Here is a 13,889-nt window from a genome sequence, read left to right on the forward strand (position 1 = left end):
TGTTTGCAGATACACATTTATCTTTCACAGATAGATGAACACATATCTTATATATCAATATGCTTATAAAATTGCTATTTTAATAATGTTGTATTTCTTTTCTTTAGCTTATGTTAACTGCTGTACTTAAGAAATCTAAAAAAAGGAAGGGCAAATCTTCCCTTTTAACCACTGTTTTTAACTTCACCAAGAAATCTGAGATGAGACTGACCCGCTACAAATAAGTTACTATTCTCTTAAGTAAGGATTTTTGACACCCTGTGTGTATGCAAGAACACGGTTCCAGACATTTCCCCCAGAACTTCTGTGGGGTTTAGAGCAAATGAAAACATTTCATTGTGTTTTCATCACACTTGCCCAGGCATCAAAACAGTCAAAGACCTTTTAGAAAACATATGATAATATTTTGCAGAGTTATAGTATACCTCTTCAGAATTTACATACTACTGCTTAATGTGGAGTACTTTGTATTCATAGATTCACAGAATGGTTTGGATTGGAAGGCACCTTAAAGATCATCGAGTTTCATATTACCTGAGCAACACTAGGCACATAGCCATGTTCATAAAGTATCACTGATTTGTACCAATCCAAACCCACAGAAATTCACTTTGTCCTTGATTTCATTTTTTTCAAACTCTCAGTTTCTCTAAACAGACTGATGAGAATACTTTTATTTTGGTAACATCAAAAAAATAAATAAATTTGGAACAGTTTGCTGTAGATGTATCTTGGATTTGTTTTGGTTTATTAGGTTTTTGTTTGGGGTTTCTTGTTTGTTTTGTTTTTGTCAGAGTACAGCAAACTCTCTGTTTCCTATCCGCTTTTCCCCCCTCAAATTATGTAAAGATGACAAGGCTGTATTTCAGGGAAAACACTTCTGGACATTTGTGATTACCTCAAACAGCTTCCTTAGTGTGGTGCTATACAGAAGACCACATGGTTCAGGATTTCTTTGAAACAGCATTATGTCATTGTAGCCTTCATACAACATCACTGTCAACACAGCAAGTTTCCAAATAGTCCACTTGTTGGAGAATGAAAGCCAGTTACTGCTGACAGCTCTCTACATCTACACTGACAGGTCTGGACACATACAAAGATCTCACCCAACAATGGCTCCAAAGCCACTGATTTTAACCTAAAGCAACCAAGAACGTTTCCCCTCTTCTAGTTTCAAAGAGATAGTAACAACAATGGTGGCAAACACTTCCTTTCCATCTTTAATAGTACTCTATTTGCAAACAAGTATACTACAGGTTTACAAATAGGAGACTATCCAAAAGGTTTCAGGGTAGATTAAACATAAATCATGTGGCTTTCTTAGCAGCAGATTTGGTTTCAGTTCCAAAAAGCAACTTTTTTTTTTTTTTTTTTTCAATGAGCAGGGACATCTTCAACTAGATCAGGTTGCTCAAAGCCTCTTCCAACCTGACCTTGGATGTTTCCAAGGATGAGGTTTCTGTATGACTTCTGTCCAGCCTGTGCCAGCATTTCACCCCAAGTGTAAACGATTTCCTCCCTGTATCTAGTCTTAATCTCCCTACCCTCTTTCAGTTTAAAGCCATCACCTCTTGTCCTGTTAGAAAAGACCCTGATAAAATTTTGTTCCCCTATTTTTACAGGCCCCACTGAAGTACAAAAAGGTTGCAATAAGGTCTCCCTGGAGCTTTCTCTTCTCCAGGCTGAACAATACTGAATCTCCACAGCAGAGGTGTTCCAGCCCTCTGATCATTTTTGTGTCCTCCTCTGACCCCTCTCCAACAGGTCCACGTCTTTCCTCTGCTGAGGACTCTGGCTAGATAATGCACTGCAGGTGGAGTCTCAGCAGAGCAGAGTACAGGACGAGAATCACCACCCTCGACCTGCTGGTGCCATTGCTTTTAATGCACCCCAGAATACGGTTGGCCTTTTGGGCTTCCAGCGCACATTGCCGGCTCATGTTCAGCTTCTCATCCACCAATACTCTCAAGTCCTTCTCTGCACGGCAGCTCTCGATCCCATCACTTCCCAGCGTGTACTCATACCAGGTGTTGCCCCGACATAGGTGCAGGACCTTGTACTTCGCCTTGTTGAACCGAGCGCCTTATTTACTGGTAATTACCTTGAAATGAGATGATGCCCGGTTCCTCAGATTGTGAAACCGTGTGCGTTGGCACCGTCAGTACGCACACGGAGGCCTGTGTCGCGTCAGCCCTCACTGTTCTGGCACATCAGCTCTTTGTGCTGATCAGCCATTGCCTTACCCCCGTTGAGATACAGTCTGCCCCACGGAGGGAGGCGAGGCGGCCCAGCTCCGTTGTGCAGTCCCGGCCGGGTAGCGAAACCACTTGTGCCCGCCCCGGGGCGGAAGAAGGCATGACGCCGGGCGTTCCCTCGGGAAGTTTGTGCCTCGCCGCGGTCCGTACCGGCCAGGGCGCCCCGTTCCACGTTGGCCGCGCAGGCGCGGTAGTGGCCGCGTTCACCTGCTCCGCGGTGGGGGGGGAGTCAGGGAGGAGAGGCGGCGGCTCCGCGGGGTCGGGGTGAGCGGAGCTGTGGCCTTCCACCGCCACCCTAGCCCCCGGAGTCCCTCGCTTGCTGCGCGGGAGGTGCTGCCTGACCGGCCGGACAGTCATACTCCGCTCTACTCGCCGCCGGCCGCCGACCCTCGACTCCTCCATCCCCGCCCCCTCCCTCCCACCACCATGTTCAAGAAGCTGAAGCAGAAGATCAGTGAGGAGCAGGGGGGACGCACTGGTCCATTCCCGCCGCAGGTACTCCAAGCTGTCCGTCGGGTCGCGATGGGGGGCCGGGTTGGATCCCTGCGTGACTCGTAGTGTCCGGTTGGGCTCTAGTGGCCTTTCACCCGGCTGGGCTGGGCCGTGCTGTGCTTCGCCCGAGAAGGCCGTGGCGTTCGTCTGGCAGCGGGTCGGACCGGTTCCGCCAGCCCGGCCGCCGGGAAGGTCGTGGAGCGCAGGCCTCGGCGTGTGGTGGGCGGCCGAGGGCGATGGGATGTGCTAGCCGGCTAGCGCCGCGCCCTGGTTCCGTCAGCTCCGCACCCGGCGGCTTCGCTGCAACTTCGAAAGGCAACTTTGCTATCGTTACCGAGCCGCCTCCTGCCTGGAAGCCTCTCCCACAGCCTCCTGAGACTGTTCTTCGGGCACTCTACAAAGGTTGCCTTTTGGAGGAGTGTAAAAACCGTCTCTTGCTTCAACGTCAAACAGAATGAAGCAGAAGTGGTTTTAAATTAATGTCACTGTCCTGTGCAGTGGATAGCAATCAAGCATTGAGATCATCGTTTTTTTTCATCTTAATGTTTGTTCTTTTAGTTCCTGTCATTCCCTTTTGTCTACACTGTTTAGAGGGCTGGTTTGCTTACCATAACCTTATGCTTGCCTTTTTTTTTTTTTTTCCTTTTCCCCCCACCATGGAAAATGCCATATAAAGCTGAGAGCAAGGCATTGATATTTTTTATAATTTTTTTGTCATAATTTTTCTCCTATGTGTGCTTCCTCCAAATTGCAATTAGTGTTGAAGACTAGAAACTACTCTTTTTCAATTACAATCATGTTAGATATGTATCTCTGAAAGCATCAGTGGCAAAACAACTGCTGTGATGATTTCATGCCAGTGTCAAAGCAGAAGAAATGCTCTCTACTGGTTCAGATTGGATGGAGAGACTTTGACGAGTTAACTTCATGTTGGCAAACTGTGCTGAAAAAGATAACATCTGCCCATGTGTCTTTGGCCTTTTACTGGGTTAAGTATCGTTTGCAACTCTGAATCTGAAAGAATAAAACCAGTATAAATTCTGAATCATGTGAATGCAACACTATCGGCAGATAATTCGTTTAATTTTACAAACAGGTGATCAGTTGCCTGGGCTTGATCTGGATGTCATTTGAACCACTGCGAGATCTGACACTGCATAGTCTCAGTATTAGAGCATGGTTTCAAAAACTGCTGACGTTCTGCTGTGTAGTAGTTTTTAAATCACTCATTTGTCAAACAGGCAGTATTTTTAGAAATAGAGCTACTGTAAAGCTTTACGTAGCTTCTTGAGTTTTATTTTAAGCACTTTAACAGTTACTAACAGTTACTAACTGTGGGTTAGTTCGATAACTCTAGTTATTTAGTACATTATTGTTGCTGGTGGTTTAGAGTGCTGTCCTGGCACTGGCACACATGGTGAACTTTCAGTACAGTGTAAAGAGATTGAGCTTCAGAGCTTACTATTGTCACTATGCATCAGCTAAATTATGATACTTCACTCAAAATTGACAAGTCCAATGAAACCTAATACAAGACCTTACAAATAATACTTTCACTTGGTGTGCTATACTGTGGACAGAATAGATCATGTAATTCAAGGGTTGATATGAATGGAAAGGCAGAAGTAGAAAACGAGAACAGACTGTTATTTTTGTGTAAAATAGTTGCCTTGCAGGATTTTTTTTTGCTTTTTAGTTTTTCTCAGAATGCTAGAAGGAGATTTGAGTTAAATGTAATATTAACAGTAAAATAGGCTTGTCTGCCTGTCATATCTGAAAACAGAGTCTGTAAATGAGGAGGGAGTGAGAAGGTTTTGAGGCCTCTGAAGTGTACTGGGGTTGTGTAAAGAGTGGAATAGACTTACTACCTTTTAATAATTCAGATCCTTAAAATGCATTCTACTTACTGGGTACTCTGTCATCATATAGATTATCAGCTACTTTCTGTCAAGACATTTGCAACCTAAATTTTCCAAATACTTAATATTTCTCAGTTTTGAGATTTCTGTTTGCATTCATTTTTTCTCTGTTCTTTCCTATACCCTGTTTTAGGGACACTTGGAGAGAAAGAGGCTGAGGAGCAACCTCACTGGTCTCTCTGGCTTCTTGAGGAGGGGAAGTGGAGAGGGAGATGCTCATCTCTTCTCCCTGATACCCAGTGCCAGGGCACATGGGAATGGTTTAAAGCTATGTCTGTTAGGGGAGGTTTGAACTTGACGTGAGGAAACATCTCATATAGAGGGTTGGCAAACCCTGGAACAGGCTTCTTAGGGAGATGGTATATGTCCCAAGCCTGTCAGTCTTGAAGAGGCATTTTGACTATGCTGGTAATACCATGCTTGAACTTTGGTCAGGCAGTTGGCCTTGATCATTGTTTGAAGGCCATTTGAGAGCTGAACTAATCTAATCTATCCCCTGTGCTCACAATGAGTGAACCTGTTATTTGCCTTAAATGCCAGGGGGGTTACACCTCTGAAAACACTTCTAAGAGCACCAAACACAACAGTTACAAGTGGAAACAGGATTTTACTGTATTCTATTTTATGTTATTTTTCTGGACCTATTTTAGAGTCGATGCTTACAGTCACTATCACAGTGCCCTTGTGTAGCCAGGATTAGGCTGATGTGTTCTTCAGCTTAGCATGCTGCAGAGAGCAGCAGCAGGAATGCAGGCCAAGCAGTGCCTGTTTCCTGAAGAGTGAGAACTTGAAGAATTCTTGGTCATTCCATATCAGGACTGACCACACACACAAGAAGTGCTTAGTACCATGGGGTGTTTTCCAAAGTATGACACACACTGATGACAAGCAGCAGACTCTGCCTTCTAGAACTTGCTCTGCTGCTGTGCTTCTCAGCCAGTGAGAGGTGGAAAGTACTCTCGTGCCTGCTGGTGTTACAGGGAGAGCTGGAAAGTGGCAGCTCTGAATGGGGCAGAAAGCCTGGAGCTCTTCCAACACAGGCTGCTGTACACAAGCAAGAATCTCTAGAGAAATGGAGCCAGAGCAGGAGCAGAATTTGCTCCTGCTGCAAGCTTGCACTGGACAAGAGAGCCTGAGAGAGCCAAGGCATGAATGGTGCCTTAAAGGTGCCAGACTAACAGCAAGAACTGATTCAGAAGGTCCTGAAGAAGCCCTGACAAAACTGCTGTGCTCAGTGCTACAGAGGAAAAGAAGCTTTCCCATCCTGGAAGCCTAGAAAGCTTCCCCACTAAAGATATGGGGCATGAGGACCAGCTTCATGGATCCCAAGTAGCTGGCACCTGGCTGGAATGGCTCAAAGGAGGCCTGCCAGGGGGCTGTGCTCAGTGTTGCAGAGGAAGGCAAAAACCCCCCACGGACACTTACCAACCTATCATGAAGGAGAAAAAAGCCTTTCTCCCCTCAACTGCAGGGCAGGAGAGTCCATCTTGATGCATGAGCAGGAGGCAGTAACCCAGCTGAAAAGGAACGGAGAAGCCCTGACAAGAAGTCATGCTCAGTGCTGCAGAGGAAGGCAAAAAAAAACCCCTGGACACCAGTGCCAATCTGCCCCAAGGGGAAAAAATTCATTCCTGCTCCCAGTGCTGCTATTCCCTGTGCCTGTGAGCAAGACCTACTGCTTTCAACCACAGGCTCGTCATGCCTCCCAGTAGATGCCCAAGCCTTGTTCTCCCTCAATCTTGAGCCATCCCAGGGACTTCTCAGAGTGGCCAAATGCCCCTGGCCTGATCAGTCTTGGGGGCAAAAATCTTTCCTGTGTCTGGTAGGACACCATTGGGTGCTCCAAAGCACTGGGAGCCCTGCCAACACATCTACATCCCATTTCTTATGACTACTGCTGCCCCTGACCCCAAGGGAAATGAAGATATTTTAATTTTCATGACTTTTATACTGAAATTTTCTATTTGAATTTTGAAGCATGCAGCAAGATGTGTTTGGGTCGGGACTGTGTTGCTTCTTGCAGTCTCACTCAGCATGAGACTGGTGTTTTGAATAGATGTATAGTGCTGACAGGAAGAACAAGTTCATACTGACATAAAATGTGTATTTTTCTTATGTTGTTTTTCTTTAGATTTGATTTTACAAGTAATTTGGCTGTTGTTTGGTTTGTGTGGTTTCCACCCCACCCCCCCTTTTTTATCAGGCTTTGTTTTTTGTTTTCTTTTGTTAATTTCTTAAAGGAATTAAAATGGCATTTTGTATGTAAATGTTTGAATCCCTGCCAGTTTGCAGAACTTGAAAGCCTTAAGGAACTTCATTCCTGAAGTACTAGGAGGTGTGAGTTTCCAGTCTGGTCTAAGAAGACAATAGTCAGAAATAAATGGTTTTGTTGCATGCACTCGTGGCTGATTCATGACATGTTTTGCTCTGGAGACTTTGTAGCAAGGTAGAACTTTTCATAGGCAATACACTGGTGGTTGTCTTCAAAAGGAAGATCTAGACCAGACTTCATAGAGATCTTATAGTTAGTAATTGTTGAAGTAAATTATGATATGGGATAATTAGTTTAGGAATTAATATTACTACTTGTTGATATATATGATCTCTGTGTAGGTCCTTTCCAACTCCCCTTCACCAACTGGCAACAGAAGCAGGACATCTTCATTTACGGATCAAAATGATGAAGGCACTTTAACACCCGACAAAGAGGTCAGTTTAGAACCAGTTTTCTGTCTTTGTCAACTTTAAGAATAAAAAATAAAATAATCAGCTTTCTGCCTTTGATTAACTGTTTCTTTTTTATTCTTCAATCTCACTTTTTTTTTTTTTGGTGCCTTTATAGGTATGAATGGACTACTTTTTAGCTTCAGTGCTGAAGTGTTTCCTTTAAACTGTAGTAGTTGACCTCAGATTAGGAAACATTCCAATTCCTCTTAAAAGTCTTACCCCTGAACTGAACTCAGTGAAGTAGTGGGACAGAAATTACATTCAGAGATCTTTTTTTGCTGAAAAGTTTGGGGAATCCAGTTAATTGCATGGGTAACTTGAAGTGGATGAGCCTAAAGGCTTAAACTAACCCCCTGTGAATGTTTCTAACCATATCAGTAATAATTATCAATTAAAAAAAAAAAGTTATAATAAGAGGCCCAACACAAAAAACAAATACTGAGCCAAACTGAGTCCAAATTAGCAGTTACAAAGTATCATTAAAATTGCTTTCAGGCTGATAGGTAACCATGACTTGCTTAATAAAACAGAGGATGCCCACTCATCTTTTTTCATCTTGAGAACTGTGGCTTTTTATGAAGTGGCTTAATTAAAAAATAAAAGCCAACCAACCAATTAAAGGTCTGGTTTATTGAATGTGAAAATAAGCTGGTGGAGTGAAATAGAGAACTTCTGTGGTGCTGTGAACTTCGTTAGAAGTATTGAATTCTCAGCCTGAAAAATGATGTGTTGGGTTTTGCTACAAAAAAAGGTGGGGTTTCTTGCAAATGTGACAATCCACTTGAATTTTTAATGCCACATTTTCTTCAGGAAATGATCAGGTATATGCGCAGTTTGTTTTAGATTCCATTATGAATGCCACCATTAGTTAACAGCTTGGCAATTTGCTTCCTGCAATGATAGCAGAAATGAAAGAAAGAGTACTTTGTGATTTTGTTTTCTATTTTAGAAATGTACTACTGAGTTGTCCGAATTTGTTTTGTTTTTTATTTTATTTTTACTGATATGTATGTAATGACTTCACTCTGACCCTGGAGAGAAGTTTTCTGTTAACTGGTGCTCCATAATGTCAGCTAGCAGTGTCACCCAGGATAAATTACTAAGTGTTTCCGTAAGGAGAATTTCTGCCTCTTTTTTTTGTTTTGGTGCTTTCTTGTTGTTGCTATGTGTGTTTGTGTTTGCTTGGTTGGTTTTTTTCCTCTTTCTCTTTTTTCCAGGAAAAACTGTCTTCTTTTCTACCCCTAAGGCAGAGCACAGAAGTGGCATATTGTCACATGAGAATTACCACCATAGCCTAGAGGAATGAGGTGGTGCCAAGAGTTGGTGTCATCACTGACCAATGCAAACCTACTCTCTTTTTTTTCCTTTTTAAATTCATTTTATTATGTGTATCCGTTATGGAATGTGCTAGAGGTTAAAGGACTGATTTGATGTAGATTTCAGCAAAACCTTAGTGGAATATGACATCATGAAGCCATCAGACATAGTGGTGTTCCTCTGTGTGACTGATTCACTCTGTGTGTCTGTCATTCACTTGCCCCTGCCTACCCAAAAGGAGGAAATTTTCCTCTCTCTTTTCAGTGAGAAATAATAAAGGAATGGTATCACTTCTCAACCTTTATTTTAATGCAAGCACCAGCTTCTTTTGTGCTCAAATAGCATAAATCTCACATTGAGGGAAAGGCAGAATATTTTTACTTTCTTAATTTTTGAGGATGCCTAAGGTTTGTGAGCCTCAATGCCTTTTTTTTTCAGTTTTCTCTGTTTAGTAAAAAACACTAGCTCTCTTTACAATTACTTAGAAAATAAGTACATTTCCAAATGTTACTGCTACTGCCATGTCACCAGCTTCATGCAGTATTTGTTATTTCTATGGACAACTGCGTTTTTGTTCTGTAGTGTTTCCTTAGATATATGTTGTTCCTCTGCAGCAGACTGCTTTTTGCAGAGTACTTGTCCATACAAATGAGAGAAGCAAAGAATGCCCCCCAGGACATGCCAGGTTATGTTGGAAGAACATTGTGCTCTAATTACAGGGATTGCACTGGAATATCAGAGAAGCAGAAGGAGGAATAAGATTAAGAATGGAAAGAGAGTACTAAAGTGACCTCAGATTACAGTTATCCTTGGGCTTAGGAAGCTCCTATGAGCGTTTTGCCAGTGAAACATACCCTGTAATTAGAAATTCAGGAAATAGTGAAGCTGCTAAGGGAATGAAATCCTCCTTTATTATAAGGACTGGTTTTATGTCAGACAGAACATTTTACTAAAATAAAGATGAATTGAAGTGGTCAAGACATGAAATCTCCTTTCTCCAAATATTAATCATAAATGTTAAGAGAATAATTAGAAGCAAATCATCTTTGAAATGTATTTGGTTGGATTATATTTTCATAAACTTCAGTTCAGCAGCAGTATTGTGCTTAAAAAAGCTGCAAGCCTTGCATGCAGTCTCTGAAAATATGTGCCATGATTATATGGGTGGTTTAGGTCTTCTGGGGAGCATTTTTTACAGTGTTCTCATTTGATCAGGTGGGTATTTTATCTACAGGTATCAATGGCAATGATACTATAATGAACTAAAGCTGGAGAACCCTTAATACTCTGAAAATGAAGAGTATTATATGCTTAAATGTTCTTGCGGTATGAATAATTTCTAAGCAAAATTAAAGTGTTTCATAGTTCTCATTTGTTGGGTTTTTTTATGGCTTTAATCGTGGGTTTAGTTTTTCAGCACTGTAATATCAAAGCTACAAGTATTGCATTTGAAAGCTTTGGTTTAAACTCAGGATACTTTTAGAATAAAAACAACTTCAGAGTTAATTACAGTTGTGAATGACAGCATTAGTTTGATCAAAGACTTATAAAGTGCACAGGCAAACATTCTTGTTTTATATTCTGCAATGCTTAGATCTTTCAAAAGTCCAGAACATTCTCAGTCTGAGGAAAACAAATAAAAAATGGGACCAACATGTATGCCCCATTCATAGGTTACTTTTTCTTCCCCACCTTTTTCTTCAGCTTCTGGAACTGTGTATCTCCAGAGGCAGTGATACATGAGAAGCTCATGACTTTCTCATGTATAAGGAAATTGCAGAAGTCTGTCTAGTTTTGTATTCTGTTTTTGCAAGTATCCCATAAAATATAACTACAGTGTGAGGTGCAAGCATATGTTGGTACATCCACACAGCTTCTTCAGACAATTTGCATATCAGATGCTTTCTGAGTTGGTCTTGGAGCCATGTGAAACAGCCCTGGATGATTCAAAGATACTTGATGCTTCCAGCCTTTTCTAGGGAAGAAGTGTTTGGGTTTCAAAGTGTCACTGCATTGAACAGACTTCAACATTTTCTTTCTGTTCTATACTATGCTTATTTACAAGTCAGGCCCACATGCAGAAGATAACAAAGCTAGTTCTGAGCCATCAACTGAAAGCAAAGAGCTGATAGCTTGCTGTCAATGACCAACCAGTCATGGAGATTGAAATATCTTTGACATCCTCATGAGTGTTACAGAAGTGGCAGCAGAGCACAATATATATAGCTCCTCTTAGAGCTAAAGATAAACTAGCCAAGGTACTTTTCTGTTTTACTTTAGTGGTATATAATGACAGTCTTTTTTAATTAATTGAAACGTTTTTCTAGTGTGGACAGTAAAGCAAGATTAAGTGAAAATGAAATAATATTCCTGCTTCTGTTAATGCTGCATCTTTCCTGTATTCATATACTTAATTTAAAGGACTTCTAAATAGATATTGCCATGAAAAGCTGGTAGTAGTTCAAATACGTCTATATCTTTCTCCTTCTTGACATGCAAACTTAAAAACTAAATTTTGGAGGTTGTATAGTCTTTTTCTAAAGCCTGGATTTTACAACTCCTGATGTGTACATCAGCAGACTAGCAGGTTGTTTCTTGGCCTTTTTTTTCCCAGGCACAGGTGAATCATTGAGTGGATTTTAATACCCAGTTCCCAAGGTAAATAGGCAGCTAGTTTTAAAGCCATACTGAATAGCTGATTAAAAAAACTTCAAAGCACAGATAGAAGCACATGTATGTATTGGAAAGCATTAGGTAGTGTAATTATAGGGCTCATTAGACATCACCTGTAATTTAGCTGTCAAAATACAGCAGGTAATGAGCTGCTGGAGTAACAAAAATACTGTGACCAAATACTTAAATATTATTGCTGTTGGTCACCCAGCATCCAGGAATGAAGAACGAACTCAATAATGAGAAGAAGATGCAACCAGCTGTGAATGCACTAAGGAAATACTACTCTTGGACCATGACTGAGTATATTTTGACTTTGGTAGCTGTTTAAATGTGAAACTCTCATCTTGGCTTCTGAGAAGAAAATGCTTAGTGATCTCATTTTGATACAGTTCTGCCTCGATATTTTTGTCTTCTGCACTTTATTTGTAGGTTTGGCTCCTTTCTTTTGTGCTCAAGCAACAGTAGGGTCAAGCTGAGCTAGTTTAATGCATGAGGGCTTTGACAAGCATCTGTGAAACTCAACAGTATTGTTAATTACATTCTACTGTGTGTGGAAACAGCTGGAAACACATTAGAGAAAAGACTTAGGGAGTCAGTACTGACGTTCAGAGGCTATTGTGTATGGCTGTCACTGAGCATTAGGTACTTCTTATATTTCCTGAAAGGGTTTTGTGGACACAGATTTCAAATCATGTAGCGTTCCAGATCTTGCACATGAAAACATTTTTCCTCTCTCAATTTGAATTGAGGCAATTAATCTGCAGGAGCACTGGTGTCAGTGTAACAGTCACCCAAAATAAAATCGAACTCTGGTATACATTGTAATAGATTTGATTCCTAAAAGTACTATTTAGTAGCTTGAAGTAAACCAAAATTCTTCTGAAATAAGGAGAAAGAAAAAACAGATTGTGTTTTGGTTCAGTCATCAGACAGTTCTGAAATCTCAGGCTTTCAGACAGTTGAGCCTTGAACTTTTGTGTGTGTGTAAAACCAGAAGAGTATTTCCTTAATTCTATACAGCATCCTAACAGCATTAGATTGCGTTGCGTGTATCTATCCCCTTTCGATTCCAATTTCTGTCTCTTTCTCTTTGTCTTTTTCACTGCTAGGAATGTAAATATTTTCTTTGATATTGTCTTGATAAAATGCTCAATTTAGCTTGTGGCATTTTTACAAAACAGTCTGCTAGTAGTTTGAAAGAGTTCATAAGGATTTTTTTTTTTTCATGTAGTTAGAATTGTGTTGTATAAGACCACTGGAAGAGAGTCAAAATAATACAATTTATATGTTTTTATAACTCTAGCACTGAGAATTTTTAGACTGATGAGTTTTTTACACATAGGTGAGAGCAAAGAAAGCTCAGTGGTATCTGAAGGTGGCTCAGCCACAGGAGTTTTAAAAATATTACAGTATCAGTGCCTGAAACATTATCTTTGGCTAAACTAGGGTCTTTTTATTGTGTGTTTCTTTGCTTCTAAGTAACCAAAACTGGATTTTGGCTGTGCTGAAGTGATCTAATGCATATTTTCTGGTTATGTCCTGCCCTTAAAAATATCTGTTGTCTCATAAAGTGCTTTATTGTCTTATGGTGTTTTTAGTAGTGTGGAAAAAAAAAATGAGTATAATCATGCAGCATTCTTTACTTCATTACTTGATTGTTTTCCATTTTCCCACTTTTTTGCATTGAATGACAGCTGCTAGCTGGGATGATAGCAGAACCTGCTTTTCTCTCTGAGTATACTATCTTTGCTTTGGATCCCACCAAACAACCTAAGCCACAAAGTGACAGTGTGGTGAGTCCTCCCACCCCCCTTAGCCATGCCTTTAGCAGGGGGAGGCGAGTACTGGACTAGAAGGCAAACCTTGTGTTGCTTGTGGCTTGTTCTCACAAAGGCATCTATCTTAACTGCCCTGTTGCTAACCCTGCACTAAATTTCATGAAGATAGTACCTGATAGCTCTTGGCTGGTGTGCTCTGATGTGAATTTACTGTAACATAAAATAATTAACACATTTTCTGTTATACAGGTAACCACACTCTGCACAACTTAATTGTTGCACAAGTTTGTACATTTGTTACATAGAATTCATTAATGCTATTGAAATTCTTACTCTTTTTATGTGTGTCTATGTATCTCAAGAAAAATGAATATGATAAAACATTGAGATTGGGTTTTGTCCAAAAACTACATGCTTTTTTTTGCTCTGTACACTGAAAGCCTCACAATATCATTTAATACTAATGATAGCAGGAAATAATTACCTCACACAGACACTGAAATTCAGCTACTTCTAGTTGTTAACCTGGTAGGTGTTATTGTGGGAATGAGTTTTAATAATTAGAATTTTTTAAAAATATATGTTTCTTGGCCTGGAAAGGTTGCTTTCATATTATATAAGTGGAGAAGCTCCATGAGAAGGGAACAAAAAGTGAAGAAAAAGCAGGCCCAGGGAGGAAAGCAGCCTTCTACTTTCTACCATATGCACAAACAAAGCTGTAT

At 40.8% G+C, this 13,889-nt stretch overlaps 1 protein-coding gene across 1 annotated transcript in view; it reads left to right on the plus strand.

The window, feature by feature from the left end:
• Positions 1 to 2,483: 2,483 nt before the first annotated feature.
• The window catches only part of GOLGA4 (golgin A4), a 57,625-nt gene continuing 46,219 nt past the window's right edge, over positions 2,484 to 13,889 (plus strand). Inside the window, exons 1-3 of the mRNA XM_054161021.1 lie at positions 2,484 to 2,753; positions 7,283 to 7,378; positions 13,084 to 13,182. Of these exons, the coding sequence (XP_054016996.1) occupies positions 2,685 to 2,753; positions 7,283 to 7,378; positions 13,084 to 13,182 (264 nt within the window). The 5' untranslated portion in view covers positions 2,484 to 2,684. The remainder of the gene's footprint in view (positions 2,754 to 7,282; positions 7,379 to 13,083; positions 13,183 to 13,889) is intronic.

Source organism: Dryobates pubescens, chromosome 4 (assembly GCF_014839835.1).
Source record: "Dryobates pubescens isolate bDryPub1 chromosome 4, bDryPub1.pri, whole genome shotgun sequence".
NCBI lineage: Eukaryota > Metazoa > Chordata > Aves > Piciformes > Picidae > Dryobates > Dryobates pubescens.